At 44.7% G+C, this 17002-nt stretch overlaps 1 protein-coding gene across 1 annotated transcript in view; it reads right to left on the reverse strand.

The window, feature by feature from the left end:
• Positions 1-17002, reverse strand: part of LOC121287976 — an 81140-nt gene that overhangs the window by 15683 nt on the left and 48455 nt on the right. Inside the window, exons 7-9 of the mRNA XM_041206153.1 lie at positions 16596-16790; positions 15473-15551; positions 14015-14185 (exon numbers count right to left, since the gene is read on the reverse strand). Of these exons, the coding sequence (XP_041062087.1) occupies positions 14015-14185; positions 15473-15551; positions 16596-16790 (445 nt within the window). The remainder of the gene's footprint in view (positions 1-14014; positions 14186-15472; positions 15552-16595; positions 16791-17002) is intronic.

Here is a 17002-nt window from a genome sequence, read left to right on the forward strand (position 1 = left end):
AATATTTATCTATTTTTAGAGTTTACTTACCTGTCACGAATCTCCCTGAGACAGCACTTGGTCTCAGGGAGCAGTGTGCGCATGCGTGAAAGAGCGCACTTTGACAGCTGGGGAATCCCTCCCCCCACCCCACACAGGAAGTACATAGCGCTTCCTGTCGGACAGGCTGCTGGGTGGGCCTTAATTGGCCCGCTCACTCAAAATGGCGGTGGGACCTGTTTCGGCGGCAGAGTCCGGCTGCCTGCCCACCGCCAAGCCGGTGGGGCCTGCCCGCCAACCCAGGGCTAAATCCTGCCCTATGTTTCTATGGGGCAAATTTTCGGCTCGGTGAGTAGGGGTGCGGCCCACTTGCCGAGGCGTAAAATGACACAGGGTGGCGTTGGGCATGCAGCCCGATGTCACCGCACGTCATTTAGATTTTCAGTTCAGCGGGCGTGCCCGGCGAGTCAGCTGGGTGCCCACCGAACTGTCAAACGCCTGTTCAGACCAATAATTAACTAATTAACCCTATTGAGAAAGCTGCCTGTCTAACCTTAAGGTTGGCGGGCAGACAAAGAGCCCAGGCAGCCTTTGCATTTTTCATGGAACCTCATCCATGGGCGGGATGAGGCTTCATGAAGGGTTTATAAATTAAATAAATGTCTTCATTAAAGTTCATTGACATGTCCCAGCTCATATGACACTGAGCCTCAGGGAGATTTCTGTGCTCTTTCCTGCGCATGTGTGAAAGAGCGCAGGCCCCGACTCAAGGAACCCCTGCCCGCACAGGGAGCGCTCATCGCTTCCAGTTGCACGTCACGCTGGGTGGGCCTTAATTGGCCCGCCCACATAAAATGGTGGCACGGACCCAATTGGGGGCGCCAATCGGAAGTGTGCCCGTACGTGCCCGCCCATCAACTTCCCCCCAATGGGGGGAAAATTCAGCCCAAGGAGTTCATTTGCAGCGACGTATATATAATCTGAGTTGGCCTGCCCTATGCTCTCTATGCAGTGATCACAAACGCTCTTGCAACTTCTCTTGCTGGCAGCTGTTTGGGTCCAGTCTTGAGGCCTCAATCTGGTGAGCTGCATCAAGATGGCTATTTTGCACCCAGAGCTCATCCACCAAATTTAATGAGGTCAGGGCCTTAAAGCCATTGGGGAGCTTTGCTACCAGAATGGGTGGTCAACCAATCTGCTGTGCCAGTTGCTCGCTCAAAAATCAACCCCTTTATTCCTTCATCCAAGTCATCCATATATGTGGCAACAAACTGAGAACACAGTACGGATCTTTGCAGAACATCACTTGTCACCACTGCCAATCAGAGAATGTTCCCCTTTTCCCTACTCTCTGTTGCCTACTTCCCATCCAATTAGCAAACCATGTCACTAAGTTACCTCCAAATCCACATGCTTTTATTTTTGGTGATAATCACTTGTGCAGTGTAGTGTAAGGGTTAACAGAATGGATATACTAATGTATGACGTAGATGCTGATGTGTCACTGACATCAGTCAGTCATGCGTTACTCCCTCTCTCTCTCTCGAGAGAGAGAGGTTGGAACACACCATGCTCAGCAGCTATGTACCTCCCCTGTAACCTGTTTAGATGTAATACTAATTAACAAGTGTCAAGCATTACCAGAGTATTAACTACAGTCTATCTAAGGGAAGATAGGTTACGCCTATTAATAACCAAGAACCACGCCGAGGGTCCACAGACCAGAGGGGCCGTCCAAAACATGGAGGCAGCAGTGGAGACATCAATGTAAAGAAATACATTGATGCCATCAACGGAACCACAGCCAGAGAGTGAAGGAAAACTTGATAACAGCTTGTACTTACAACTGGACGGAAGGAGGGGGCAAACCAGAAGGTGATGACGATACCAGCATCGCACGAGCAGTCCCTGCCCTTCCTGCAGCTGCTTGAAAATTTTGAGGGTCCGCAGAGAGACCAGAGCTGGAAGTTGTGGAAGAAACACTTCCTTGGGCATCGGGTGGTGGGACTGTACGATAAAGAGCAGCAGCGTTGGGTCTGTTCATTTCTTTATGCTGTGGGTCCAGTAGCAGACAATGTTCTTGTGAGGTGGGGGTGGAGGAGTTGGCTGTGGACTTTGACACCATCCTCAAAGCCTTTAACACGTATTTTAATCTGCCACTGAATCCCATAATCGATCAAGTGGTTTGGTACAGGAGGCCAGCTAAACTCAGAGAAAGAAGCTGGGCTATAATTCAGTACAACTCCAAGCCTTTACATGACTCTGTTGACTGCGTAGCCCCATGAGCAATGGCCCCACCCACAAGAAAGCCTGCCAAACCAGATGAAAGGGCAGGAAACCTGACAGCGGCCGCCATTTTGAATTGCTTATGCTGTGACGTGAAGGACCAACATTGGTTCCAGGACTGCACAACAGGGAGCACAGAATTATTCCAATGCAGGAAAGCTGCACATTTCAAATCCAACAACTTCACTAGAGGGAGAAGACAAGAAAATATTGATGAAACACATTCCATCCAAGGATGTCATGGAGCGTCTGCAGGACATTCTTCTAGGGGAGGGTGATCAGCCAGAGGTCGTGGTCCATGTTGGTACCAATGACTTAGGTAGGAAAGGGGATAGTTCTGATGAAGAGTCATACAGACTCGAAACGTTAACTGTGTTCCTCTCCGCAGATGCTGTGAGACCTGCTGAGTTTTTCCAGCTATTTTTTATTTTTGTTTCAGATTTCCAGCATCCGCAGTATTTTGCTTTTGCCTGGTTAACTGTGTTGACTTAGTTGCAACCTCCCCCATACTGCTGTATATTTTAGGGGAAGGATAACATTCAGCCCCCAAAAGGGCTACTCTTCTTTGGTGCAGCTCTACTCATCAACATTAAAGATAGCAATAATACTCACATGGTTTTGTTGAGCCCTTGTCAATACTGAATTGATTTTTCTGCCACAATCACAACCTAACCTTTGATTGCAACCTCTTGAAGGGCTGCTGCCTCATTGAATTTCTTCAGCCAAATGTGCTACAGGACAAGCTATATGGGCATGCTCATGTGTTAATAATCTATTCAAATACTCCCATCTCAAAATTCACTTAAGGTACAGCTCGTCTTGCCCTATGAGCTGCCAGCACGGGTTAACTTCAGCCAACTCAACCCCACTTTTGCCATTCATATATAATCATGGTCTAATGTCAAATACATTTTTCTTTATTTTAAAAGAACATGAAAACCTTTGGATAAAATTAGGGGCAGGATATTGAGGTCAGCAAGTGGGGGAGGGGGCCCACTTGCCGACGCGTAAAATGATGCAGGATGACGTCGGGTGGAACTCCTGATGTCACCCCGCTTCATTTCAATTTTCAGGTCGGCGGGGACGCAGCTGAATCAGCTGTGTGACTGCCGACCTGTCAACGGCCAATTGAGGCCACTTAAAAATGAATTGAACTAGTTAAAGGACCTGCCCGTCCAACCTTAAGTTTGTCGGGCAGGCTGGGAGCCCTGGCGGGCTTCAGAAAAAGCCTGAAACTTCATCCATGTAAAATGGCGGCACGCCCCCAATCGGGGGCGCCAATTGGAGGCGCACCAGCACACGCCCGCTCCTGAACTCTCCCCCCACCCCCACCTCTGATGGGGGAAAAATTCTTCCCTAGGAGTCTAGGATTCATAGGATGCATTTGCCTTTGGACAAGAGTAGCTAAATAGTCACACAATCCCATTCTGTAAATTCTCAGCATATCTGCTGCCTGAATGTACATCACCTTACATGTCGTTAAGGTCAATGTGCTATAACTTGGCCCTTCAAATGTAAAATTTGAGTTTGTATGACATATGTGTCAGGTTAACAGCTCAAGAAAGTGAAATAAAAAGTAATTAAACTTGAACAATTGATTACAAGTTGAAAAACAATTTATAATTTCTTTAAAATATTAAAATTCATGTTATATAAAATCAACATAAGAATCTGTCATTTTACCTTTAAGTATGTATTAAATGTTTTCTGTTATGAATGTAAAGTAACCATTGCAAAACGCTGGCTGGAATTTTCCAGCCCCGTTGGCATTGGTCATCATGGCGGGCAGTGGGGACAATATGGGGAGAAGGCTAAAAATCGGTTTTACGCCCCCATGAAACCAGTTTGCAATCGTCTGCTCCACAAGTCTGCTACATGTCGGGAACATCATTTTAATATATTTGCCTCTAATTATAAGCCCTGCTCGCTGGAATCACCACACCACTCCCCCTTCCCATGTCAAACTCACTGTCCACTGATTATTTAAAAACCCCAGAGAGAAACTTTAAACAACTGTCATAACCTATAATTTTAAGTGTTATGTTTGAGATGCGACTCTAAATTCAGGAATCAGACCACCAGTTCTTGAGGTTTTACATTAAACTAAATGAAACATTTTATTAATTTACACAAGTTAAAATATATATACACATAGCTACAAATTACTACTATCATAACGTTTAACAAATTCCCAAACTAATCTCCACTAAGGCAACAACAACCCATAGACTTAACTAGACACCAGGCAAAGCATTTTCATCTTACAAATTCAAAATGAGGTTCTTTTCTCACCTCTCTTCTACTTTTCCTTAATTCTGTTGAAGAGTCATATGGACTCAAAACAGTAACTGTGTTCCTCTCCGCAGATGCTGTCAGACCCGCTGAGTTTTTCCAGGTATTTTTATTTTTGTTTTGGATTTTCAGCATCTGCAGTTTTTTGCTTTTATCTTGAGGTTCTTTTCTCTTTGGTTCCTTGTGGAGCCAGTTGGAGGCTTGCAGCTGCCTTTTGATCTTACATTGCCTCTGCTCTGCACGCCCAAAACAGTTGTCTTGCTATACCTACCATTGCCCATTGAATGTGGGGCAGCCCCACCTTACAGGTGCTGAGAGCACACAGAGAGAATGATAGAACTCTGCAACAACACTCTGGCAGCAATGACAAGCACCATCGAGGTGCAGGCATCTGTAATGTATCCAGTGAGTGTGAGGCTGGACCATCACTTTGCTCTGAGGGTTACACACTGCACAGGGAAGAGGCCCTGGACTGAGACACCTGCCTTTATCTTGTGCCAGAATCAAGGTTTCACATGTGAGTGACACGAATACTGCTCATCTTAACAAGGAGCTGTAGGCAGGGAGATATTCTTGGGAGTTTATTTACAATAGTGAACATTAAATGCAAGTGATTAACACCTGTGCCTAGTCTTCTTCTTAACCTTCCTAACCCTGCCGCTACATTGTGGTGCTCCCCAGACATCCACAGTGGAGGTGGAGGCGGCCTGCTGACTGTGACGCCCTGTCTGTGATGACCTTGGCAAGCATCCTCTGGAGGGCCAAGACCTGGAGGGCCTTGGCAGCTCCCGGGGTCCTGCTGTGTGGCAATGGCACCCTACTTCAGCCTGTGGAGCTGCAGCTGTTGGGGTCACAGAGAGAGGGAATTTGATCAGGCCGGAAGCTCTCGGAGTCACTTGGGTGGACCGCCCGGGGGTGTGAAACTGCTGCTCTTATTCCTTATGGGTGCCTGAGGGCCCCTGGCTGACTCCTTGAGGAGAAGGGGAAGCTGGAGTGAGATTGAGCTGCTCAGTACCCCTCTCACATTGACACTGTTGGAAGCCAACTATCGCATCGGCAATGGAGTTCAGCTTGCGCAACAGTGCAGGACCAATGTCCTGGTCCAAGGTCTCCATGGCAGACGTCATCCTTTCAGTGTTGACCTCGGTGCACTGGCATGTCGGCACTATCACCTCAGACTGAAAGCGGCAGACTCCTCCATCGTGCCTTGCAATCTGAGGAGTGAAGCAGGCATCCCTGCCTGATGTTCTCGAGCTTGCCTTTGCAGCTCCAGTAACTGAGGAATAACCGAGTCCAGAAGCTCCTCATCTGACTCGAACTCAGCAAATATCTGGCCTCCAGCAGCCCTCTGAGTGCCAGACACCTGGGAGTTCCTGCCGCCGCCTGCTGTGGATCAGAAAGTATGATGTGCTCGCCAGATTGTGACCGCAAAACTGCTCTAGAATTAGATCGCACTGTGGTGTGTGTCTCTACGCTGCTGGAGGGTGTGGGTGAGTGCTGTGGCAGGTCTTCAATTAGGGTGTCATCAGATTCTTCTTCTGAGGTGCCTTTGGGGATTGAGTCAAGGACTTGGATCGTCAATCCCCTTGGCTGCTTCCCAGATGTACCTGCAAAAGCAAGGAGAGATAATCAGTGCAAGGCAAGGGACTGCGGAACAGGGGAACTGACACACAGCATGGCTGTCTGATGGATGTTGCGCTGCTGGATCCTCACTTTGTTGAGTGCTGCCAACCTCATCGTCAGCACAGGAACAGTCCAGATCATTACGAGCCAGCTAGATGACTCTATTTTCTAAGTCCGTGAAGACCTTGATGTCAAGCATTCCACCCACCGGTCTGCAACCTCTCCCTGTTGTTGTGGGCCAGCTTGTCCTGCATGAATACAGATGGAGAGAGCAGAAGCAGGACGGCTGCCAGGCCAGATGATAAGGATGCCTGGCTTGTGTGGGTGGTGAGTGATGCCAATGGATGTGATAAGGACATGATCCGCAGGGCAGATGAAGGTGTGTGTGAGAGAATAAATGGTGATATCTCTTGAACCGGCAGTGAGTGAGATCCATGTGGATGTGTGATGGGCTTGTGAGCGTGTGAGTTAAAAGTAATGAGAAGAGTGACTTAACCTGGCGGAATGGAGGAGATCATCCATCCTCTTCCAGCGCTGGGTGGCTGTCATCTTTTGCAGGGCGTTGGCGCTGACCACTGCTGCCAATCCATGCTGGATTGGTGACCTTGCTTGCTGGTTTTCACCCAGAGCTGGGGTAGAGGACTTCATAGCGGGTCTCCACTGTGTCCAGTGTGCACCTGAGGGAAGTGTCACTCAATTTGGGGGGGGGCAGCATGTTTTTTCCCTTTGACAGCCATGACGTTGCAGCAGCTTCCGATCCCTTAGAGAGAGCTAGCTCTGTGCGGGGCGCTTTTTCAATATTACGCTTAGGTTACTGAAGGCCTGAGGTGATGGTGGGGCAGGATAATCAGAAGCCGCTCCGCCAGCGACCTGCCATGTTTCCCGGGAATGCATTATTAATGAGGTGGGACACGCCAGGAAAGGGACGATACAGCACAAAAAGCAGCCATTGCGGCTGTCCTATCTCATGTCTGCTACTGCACTTTTTGCAAATCTGGGATGATTCCACCCTATGATCCAACAATACTTATTGAACACTTAATGTACTTTTATGACATTTGTCTGTCTGCAGTTTTATTGGTAGGCATTGACCCATTTAAGTTAAATAGATGAATGAGTGTTAAAATAGCAAAGTAAAATTCATCTGTATGTGTTAAGTATTCAAAGACAATAGCTTGGATTTTGCTGTAGGAATAATGGTGAGATCATCAGCATCATCGTTATTATGAAGTAAATCAGAGAGCAACTTGTGGTTAAATGCAGAAATTAGGAAAATGTTGTCTGAGTTGCCTTCCTCCTCTGCAAGCTTCACTACATCCCTACCTTGCTGAGCAACTTGGCATTAAAAACACCAAGGATGTGAAGTTGCAGAGGATTTGTCCACTAGATACCCACTAAACCAGCCAGAGGAAGTTAGGGCCTGTCCATTCAAGTGTAAATGAATTTTTAATGCTGTGGTAAGTTTTATGTACTACCAAATTACCTCTCTGGACACTGAAAATGTATTTTCTCATTTCTTCACATTTTAATTATTGGAGCTTGCAAAAATAAAACCTTATTTAACTTCTTCTTTCTGTCTCTTTTATCCCTCTCTTAATATTGTCTTTCTTTCCCTCTCTTTAATTCATTTTCAGTCTATGTTTCTACTCTGAATTTGATATTCTAACTGATGATTCCTAGCTCAGTATGGATTCCACAACCTGATTGGTTCAAGATACACACTGTTGCTTGGCCTGATCACATAGTTCCCAGATCACACGTAGAGGACACCAACTGGAATGTACATTTAATTACCTCAAGTAACTGCTCAAAAGTCCATGCTAAATCTTTGGGCAGCTGTAAATGTAATGAACGGTAAGTGCTATTCATTTGCTGCTGACTGCAATAACCAAGCCAATGTGCTGGGAGCCAAACACAATGGTGTGGTAGGATATGGATTTGTGCACATAATCATCCCCATGCAGGCATTCTGACTACAGCCGTGCAAGTTACCAAGCAGGGAACAAGCCCATCCCAGGTGGGAGATGGAGAAAACCAGAGAGCATCACTCTAAGGAGCTTATGCACATCTTCATTTTTAAACAGCACCGATTCAGGCCTGGAAACAGTTGTTTGGTAACTGTTTTAGCTAAGAATGAAGAATAATGTGGAGACATCCAAGAGGGTGGGGGGAGTGGTGAAGATATCTCTAAAAAGAATTTCACCCTTGAAAAGATAAACAATTGTGTCAGAAATGTTTGCCATGCTAGCTTGGTTCTCCTGGATGAGTTGTATTGTGCTTTAATGTAGAGAACCATTATAGTTTTCACCAATTAGATATTAGGTATATGACCATACCTGAGCTTACTGTTATTGCTTTTGGACAAATTTTTCAGATTAGCTAAATATACATTTGACACATTTGAGAAATTACACTTACTGTCAAGGGTAAATGCAACAATCTTCCTTAAGCTATGGTTAGCGTACGAATTTATAATGTAGAAATAAATGTACAACTATAACAAAAAGCTTCAGCTTTTATGACTCATGATTATATTCTCTAGAGTTTAGAAGAATGATAGGTGATCTCATTGAAACCTACAAAATTTTGAAGTGGCTTTATAGGGTGGATGCTAAGAGATTGTTTCCGCTGGTTGGGTATTCTAAAACATAGAGCTCCAGTCTAAGGATAAGGGGCCGATCATTTAGGACTGAGATGAGGAGAAATTTCTTCACTCAAAGGGTTGTGAATCTTTGGAATTCTCTGCCCCATCGTTTAATGTTTTTTTCTTTATTCTTTCATGGGATGTTAGTTTTGCTGGCAAGCCCAGCATTTCTTGCCCAATCCTAATTGCCCTTTAACTGAGTGGCTTGCTCAGCCATTTTAGAGGGGCAATTAAGAGTCAACCACATTGCTGTAGGTCTGGAGTCACTTGTAGGCCAGACCAAGTAAGGATGGCAGATTTCCTTCCCGAAAGGACATTAGTGAACCAGATGGGTTTTTACAGAAATCAATGATAGTTTCATTGTCACCATCAGTGACACCAGCTTTATATATTCGAGATTTATTAATCAAATTCCACCAGTTGCCATGGTGGAATTTGAACCCCTGTCTCCAGAGCATTAGATGGATCTCTAGATTACTAGTCCAGTGACATCACCATGATGCCGCCATACATTTAAGGCTGGGATAGACAGATTTTTGGAGTCTCTGGGAATTAAGGAATATAGGGAACTGATGGGAAAATGGAGTTGAAACCCAAGGTCAGCCATGGTCATATTGAATGGTGGAGCAAGTTCGAGGGGGCTTGTGGTCTACTCCTCCACCTATTTCTTATGTTTTTTTGATTGGAATTCATCAATTTTCATACGTATTCATCAGTGTGATATTTGGAAAAGCCAGACCGATATATGAGATTCATTTTCGTTAATCTGTAAAGTAGAGAAAACCTTCTCCTTTGCAAGACCTAAGATCTTGAACCTGGCCCAGTCTAGGATTTGGGTGGCTGTGTGTTCCCAACTGAACACAGCACAATCCTCCCCAACATTTAAAATGACTTTGGAGATTTTGGTCTTTAAAAAAAATCAATTGAGGAAAGAAAAAAATGTAGAAACAGAGGGCTCCTGGCTCTCTGCAAGTTCTGCCTTTTCAAATATTATTAGTTAACGGTGTTATTAATCAAATAACTGACCCCTACCCCTGGAATCCTGATCTTTCTTTTGATAGCATCACATGCTAGAATGATGATCAGTTCAAGCCCAACATGGCTTGCCAGAGTATCAGAACTATCAATGTAAATATATTTTACTTATGCTTTTCTTTTATTAAAATCACCCTAAAAAACAGTCTGTTGAGTATAGCTTGGGATGCTACAACTTTTCATTTAAAATAAGGAGTGACATTCTTGATTTAAATCTATAAATATCTACGAGGAAATCACTTTAAACTTTCGAAGCTCTGCATATAGCTCATTTGACATGTAAGAGGACAGTGATGATCTCACTTTACTATATGCTGAGAGTGACTCATCATTAAAAGAATCTCCAACAACAAAAAGTGTTGATAGGTCAGCTGAAATGTGGCATTGCTCTGAGCCTCTGCATGCTTAGATCAAATATCAAGTATCAGCAGGTTGTGTTATTTAGTAATGGATACACCAGTGTGTGCAATCAGTGTAGTCTGACATATTAGCAAGTTACGATTGTCCTTTGTAAGAGGTGGCCACACATTTTACACTCGGCTAAGTTAAGCCACCGTAAAACAATGCTTCAAGAGGTGAAACTGTTTTGTGCAATTGCTTCTGCAACAAGAACATTTAACATATTTAATTTGAAAATTAGTTTAACAAGGACTGGATCTGTTATTAGAATTCACTTTTTTTTTGGTCATTCTAAAAAACAATTAAGGCTGGATTTAATGGGGTGGTGATCCTGCCCTGCAACTGCCAGCGAAAAAGTGAAGGGCTTGTCCAACCCCACCCTGCCAGTTTGGTCAGCAATGCTTGGAGGGGCATTAATTTGTTTGAGGCGGGACCTCCACCCCCATCTTGCCCCCACCACTGGCAAATCAAATGGCTGGCAGCTCACTGGTTCCAGCAGCGCTATTTAGAGCAACGGCCACTGCTGGGACTACAACAGTCTCCCAATACTGAGGACTCGGAGCCAGGGTGAAAGGTAAGTTGGGGGGTATTACCGGGGCCAGGCTAGAAGGCCTTGGCGAGAGGGTGGGGGGGACAGAAGAGGTGGGGAGGTGGTACAAAGGTAAGGACAGGAGGGGGAGCGCCCGCCACCAGCCCACACAGTGAGAGCTGATAAGCTCGATGCTTGGTGTGGGCCTCTCCCACCTCTGGTCAATTTTTAAAAAATTAATTCACGGGCTGTGGGCTTCGCTGGCTGGGCCCAGCATTTATTGCCCATCCCTAGTTGCCCCTTGAGAAGGTGGTGGTGAGCTGCCTTCTTGAACCGCTGCAGTCCATGTGGTGTAGGTACACCCACAGTGCTGTTAGGGAGGGAGTTCCAGGATTTTGACCCAGTGACAGTGAAGGAACGGTGATATATTTCCAAGTCAGGATGGTGAGTGACCTGAAGGGGAACTTTGAGGTGGTGGTGTTCCCATGTGTCTGCCGCCCTTGTCCTTCTAGGTGGTAGTGGTTGTGGGTTTGGAAGGTGCTGTCTAAGGAGCCTTGGTGAGTTCCTGCAGTGCATCTTGTAGATGGTACACACACTGCTGCTACTGTGCATCAGTGGTGGACGGAGTGAATGTTTGTGGATGTGGTGCCAATCAAAAGGGCTGCTTTGCCCTGGATGGTGTCCAGATTCTTCAGTGTTGTAGCAGTGGTCGAATGAGGCCCTTACGAGGTCATTAATTAGCCAACTAAGGATTTCAATTGGCCCTTGGGTGGGATGCCTCACCCACCACTGGTAAAACTGCAACAGGGTAGGGACGGGTGAGAAGGCAGTAGGCATACTGCCTGCAAACCTCCTTCAGGGGGGCAGTAAAATCCAGTACTTTTTAAAATTATTAAGGAGACCACTACATATTAAACATTCACTTCTTGTGCAAATGTTTATTTAAAATAATAAACATTATTGTTTTTGTTTTAGTTTATAAATATTTCCAAGGAAATTACTTTAAATTTTAGAAGCTCTTCATTTGATTCATTTGAGGTGTCTTTGTTACCTCTTTACTTAAATATCCTAATACTCTTCTGGCTGGCCTCCCATGTTGTCAGAACTCTGCTGTCCCCATCCTCACTTGCACCAAACCCTGTTCACCTATCTCTTCTCTTCTCTTACACAATCCCTTGGGATCAAGAATGACTCATTTCCACTCCAGGTCAAAGGGTTCTGAAATGGCTGATATGTCTAATGCATGATCCTGCCACATGTAGAGCAGGTGGTGGTTGACAGGTTGGGTTATTCTGTCGAAGGGTCATGAGGACTCGAAACGTCAACTCTTTTCTTCTCCGCCGATGCTGCCAGACCTGCTGAGTTTTTCCAGGTAATTCTGTTTTTGTTTTGGATTTCCAGCATCCGCAGTTTTTTTGTTTTTATCTCTGGGTTATTTGGAGTTTTGTTCCAAACAAAGTCTCTCGATGTGTTCGATGCCTTCCTGAATGAGTCCTCTTCGCTTTGGTCAGCCACAAGCCACAGATGCTTTAGTGATGCTTTGAGGACATCGCTAAAGCATCCCCGCTGTCCTCCTGGGAGTCTCCTGCCATGACCGAGTTCTGAGTAAAGCAGTTTCTTCAGGAGTTTGCTGTCAGACATATATACTACATGTCAAAAACAGAATTACCTGGAAAAACTCAGCAGGTCTGGCAGCATCGGCGGAGAAGAAAAGAGTTGACATTTCGAGTCCTCATGACCCTTCGACTCAGACCCCTCGAGGACTCGAAACGTCAACTCTTTTCTTCTCCGCCGATGCTGCCAGACCTGCTGAGTTTTTCCAGGTAATTCTGTTTTTGTTTTGGATTTCTAGCATCCACAGTTTTTTTGTTTTTATACTACATGTCCCTCTGTGCAGAGCTGGTTTTAGGGTGATTAGCACCTCAAGGCTGGGTGTGTTGGCTTGGGAGAGGAATCTGTTGTTGGGCTGCCTTACTTGCCACCGGATTTGGAGGATCTTGCGAAGCTGCTGCTGGTGGTACTTCTCAAGTACTTTGAGGTGCCTGTTTTGGTTGTCCAAGACTGTGAAGAATATAGGAGCACAGGGATCACTGCTGCACCCTTGTGCTTGCTGACATACTTTGGCTTCCAGTTAAGCAACATCTGCTTTAAAATTCTCATCCTTGTTTTCAAATACCTCCACGACTCTTTGTATGATATCTTAACAACATATACATAGATAAGATTTGTTGTAAGCAAACATGCAGAGATACTGTTTTATTTCTATGCGTGTCTACAGTTTAGAGACATTGGGCAGGATTTTACGCACTGGCGAGTGGGGGTGGGGCCCGCTCGCCGACATGTAAAATGGCGCGCGGTGACATCGGGGGGATCTCCCCAAGACCATTGACAGGGTCAATTAAGTAATTAAAGGACCTGCCCGTCCAACCTAAGGTTGACAGGCAGGCCAGGAGCCCCAATGGGAACTAGAAAAAACATGAAGCCTTATCCATGGGCAGGGTGAGGTTTCATGTCGGCTTTAAAAAATTTTAATAAAGGTTTTGTAAAAATTATGGACATGTTAGGGAAATTTTATTTTTCTATTTTTATCTTTTTTACATTTACAGCCCATCTCCCTGAGGCTGCACTTAGTCTCAGGGAGATGAGTGCGCATAGCGCTCCAGTGCGGATATAATGCTAATTAAGGCCTGCCCACGTAAAATGGCGACACGCCTCCAATCAGCGGTGCCAATCGGAAGCATGCCTGTACGCACCTGCCCTTCAACTTCTCCCCCGATGGGGGGAAAATTCAGCCCATTGTGTATATCTGATCTTGGTCTCGTGCAATAAATGGAGAATAATCTGGTGTCAGGAATCTAACTTGTTACACCTTACAGCTGCTGACACCACTCAGGCTGCTACTCCTTCTGCTATCTTGCTGAGAAACTGTGTTGCTATTTAACTGTTTTGAAAGACTGCATGTGAATTGTATTGTCCTCCCTCCAAGCAGTGATATACCAATAATGAGTAGTTTTCTGGTCTCCAAACCACTTTGCTTAACTAATGAGGATTTGGGGACACTTAGGCAAACCAGCAGCAAATGCACATCATTGGCTGTTAAGACCACCCAGCTGCAGATCTGTTAATGGGAGGACAATGGGAGGAAAATGTTTTGATAAGGCCATGTAATGTAAATGATCCCAGCATGTAATTTATAAAGCCATTACCTTTCATTCCTCATGACTCACCATTTTTCTGGACATTTTCTCGGTCATCAAGTTGCCCACAATAAGGCATGAACTTCTGGAAAGCGAGTTCGCCATAAGCTTGCGATGAAAACCATGTGTTACAGTGAAATACCCATGTCACTGAATTTGAGCAATCCTTTATAATAATATCTTCTAAGTAACAACCACAACCTGAAAAACAGAACAATGCAACATCTCAGATTGAAAATACATTTCTGGCTCACCATGACCAGAATGCAAGCTGGCATGGATGGATGGAGCAACAAGTGTGTACAGTTCCAGGGCAACACAATTAATAAGAATTTACTTTTCTGCCTCCTCTGTTACAAATGTTACCTAACAGGACCCTATTCCAGCGTGTCAATTTGATTAACAGACAAATCTCCAGGTTTCCAGGCACTGAAGAATATGGTTCGGCCTCTTACAATTCCGCAGGTACCAGAGGAGAACCGTTTTCCTAATCTCATGTACTGATATTGTACGGCCCAACTTCAGTCCTTGGAGACTGGGGCTTCTCGCTAATACCCCTATAAAATCTGCTCAAAAAAGACTGAGAGAGGTTCAAAAATACTCCTTATTGACAACCTGGAAAGAGTGATGTTTGTGTCTGAAACACCCTCAGGTTCCATTGGGTCATTCGCCAATATGGCACAATAGGATACTCCCACTGGTGGGTTCTTAATCTGGCATCAGAAAGGCACCACAATTCCTCAACCAAGATCAGATTATGTCCTTCCAACAATTCACAGACAATTTCTCCAAAAACAGTTTATCCTGATATTTTCAAACAAAGCATTTCTTCTAAAATCTGGTGAATCTTCAAAAACTCCAAGGTCAGGCTACGGGCGTAATATATTACCCTACCCCAAGGCAAATTTGGTGGCAGGGAGGGCTTTTACTAGGCAGGAGGGTAGTGGGTGGGCACCTGTTGCCTTCCCACCTCTGCCAAAATTAAGTCCAGGGCTGGAAGGCTTGTGGACGACCTTCCCGACCCTTCTCAACCCAACACCATTTGAGGCCCTTAAAGTGGACAATTAATTAACCCAGCAGTGGGTGGGTTTGTTGTCACACTGGAAACCCGAATGGAAAACCCTGGCGAGTTGATTTTGGGCTTCTGGGACAGCGGGGAGGAGGAGGGTAGGTTGTTGGGGGGGGGCGCGGGTGGGGGTGGGGGTGGGGGTGTCGGGGGGACGGACATCCCATGTTGTCAGGCACTCACCTGTCCTATTATCTAGTAAACTGCCTTGGTGTCTATTTCTGTCTGATTATACTCATATGAGCTGGCCTATATAAAAGCATTGTATAAAGCTGTTGTCCTTTACACTGTAATCCCTTCATGCATTCTCTTTATCAGAGACAAAGCAAATCCACTTTAATAGTCACATTATATGCATTTTCAAACATCTACTCTCCCAATTATTAGATGTCCCGCTGTTGGGGACAAATGCTTAAACTTACCAGGCTCTTCCCTGTCATGTCCTATGATAATGTATTGAAGTTTTCCAACATTTGGAATTTCCACCAGAAATACATCAGTCTGTAAAACATATTCAACTAAGATATGAAAGCAAGCTGCCAATTGGAATATAGTAACTGTACTTTTACAAGTTAACAATGCCACTCTGACAATTGTGTGCAACCTTTTTTAAATTGCCATATTACCCAGGAAACTGTCTATCTCTTAGCAAACAGCAGACATGTGCCTTTTTCAATTAAACAAAATCTTAGGAAACAGTCATTCCCTAGTTCATTCTCCAGGTCAAGGCCTTGACTAATCAGAGTTGACCTGCCCGCTTTGATTTTGAACAAAGCTGGGCAGTTAACTGCTCCATGCTGCATTCTCCATGGCAACACCTCCACCAATCAGAGTTCACTTTCCAACCAAGCAGCACTCTCTTCTCATGCAGCATAAATTGTTGTTCCCTCCGTTACTGTTGGTAACTTCTCGCGAACTGTCCTGATAAGTGCAAGACAAAAAGCTTTGACAGCATGTCTCTTTTTTCAGCAATACTTAAGTTCTGTACTACCAAATGGCTGGAAGTAATATCTGTTAGAATATATGAGGAAAAAAGTGATCAAAAACATTTCTAAATATAAAGTCTTACCTATTTTGAAGGTAAGGATGTAAAATGAAGGAGCTAACAAGGGCCGGGATTTTCTGCTCCCGCCCTTGGTGGGAATCACTGCAGGTGGGACAGAAAAGCTGAAGAGGCAGGCAAAGGCCCATTGACTTTGGGTGAGAATTTCCAGTGCCTCTGTGGGCAGGACTGGAAAATCCCACCCAAGGACAAAATGCTTTCTTTGGAGGATCAATAATAGTCACTTTGTTTAAATTAGGACATTATCAACATCTTGCATTCTAAATTTAAATGAGAAATTCTTTTATGTTTGCTGCATTCCCACTTGTGTCCATAATTAAGGAAATATCCCAAAACCCAGATGGAAAAAAATGTTTCGGCCAGTACTCTTAATTCCTGCTTTTTACTGTATTTTTTTTTAGCTCTGGGAGGCATCTAAGAATTAAGGAAAAAAAGATGTAGTTTATAGGAAAAGTTTGGCCATTATCTGAACTGCTGCTTACCTGACATTCTTGGAATGGAATACGATTGGTAAGTGAGTTGCACAAAAGTACATTTTCCACTTTGTCTTCTTCTCCATAGAAGTTAATAAAAATGTCTGCCTTTGAGTCAGAGCCAAGGCAGCTTCCTGTCTGAACTGTAACTTCATACTCTGTCCACTTGGGCTTTATTTCACTTGGCTTGTCAACTTGTAGTTTCTATAAAGTTTTAGAAGGTTAATTATACTACAGATTGGTATCTGATGGATAAACTCAGTGATCACCGCTTTTTGAATTGAGCATTGTCATGTTTCAGCACTTTTAACCATTTTGCTGCAGAAACAATCTAGGTATTTAAGACATTACCTTTATGTTAAATCCAGCTCTTAAAAGCTTAAAATTATGATAGCAGCCAAAGAATAGGAGTGTGT

This window comes from Carcharodon carcharias, chromosome 15 (genome assembly GCF_017639515.1).
Source record: "Carcharodon carcharias isolate sCarCar2 chromosome 15, sCarCar2.pri, whole genome shotgun sequence".
Lineage (NCBI taxonomy): Eukaryota > Metazoa > Chordata > Chondrichthyes > Lamniformes > Lamnidae > Carcharodon > Carcharodon carcharias.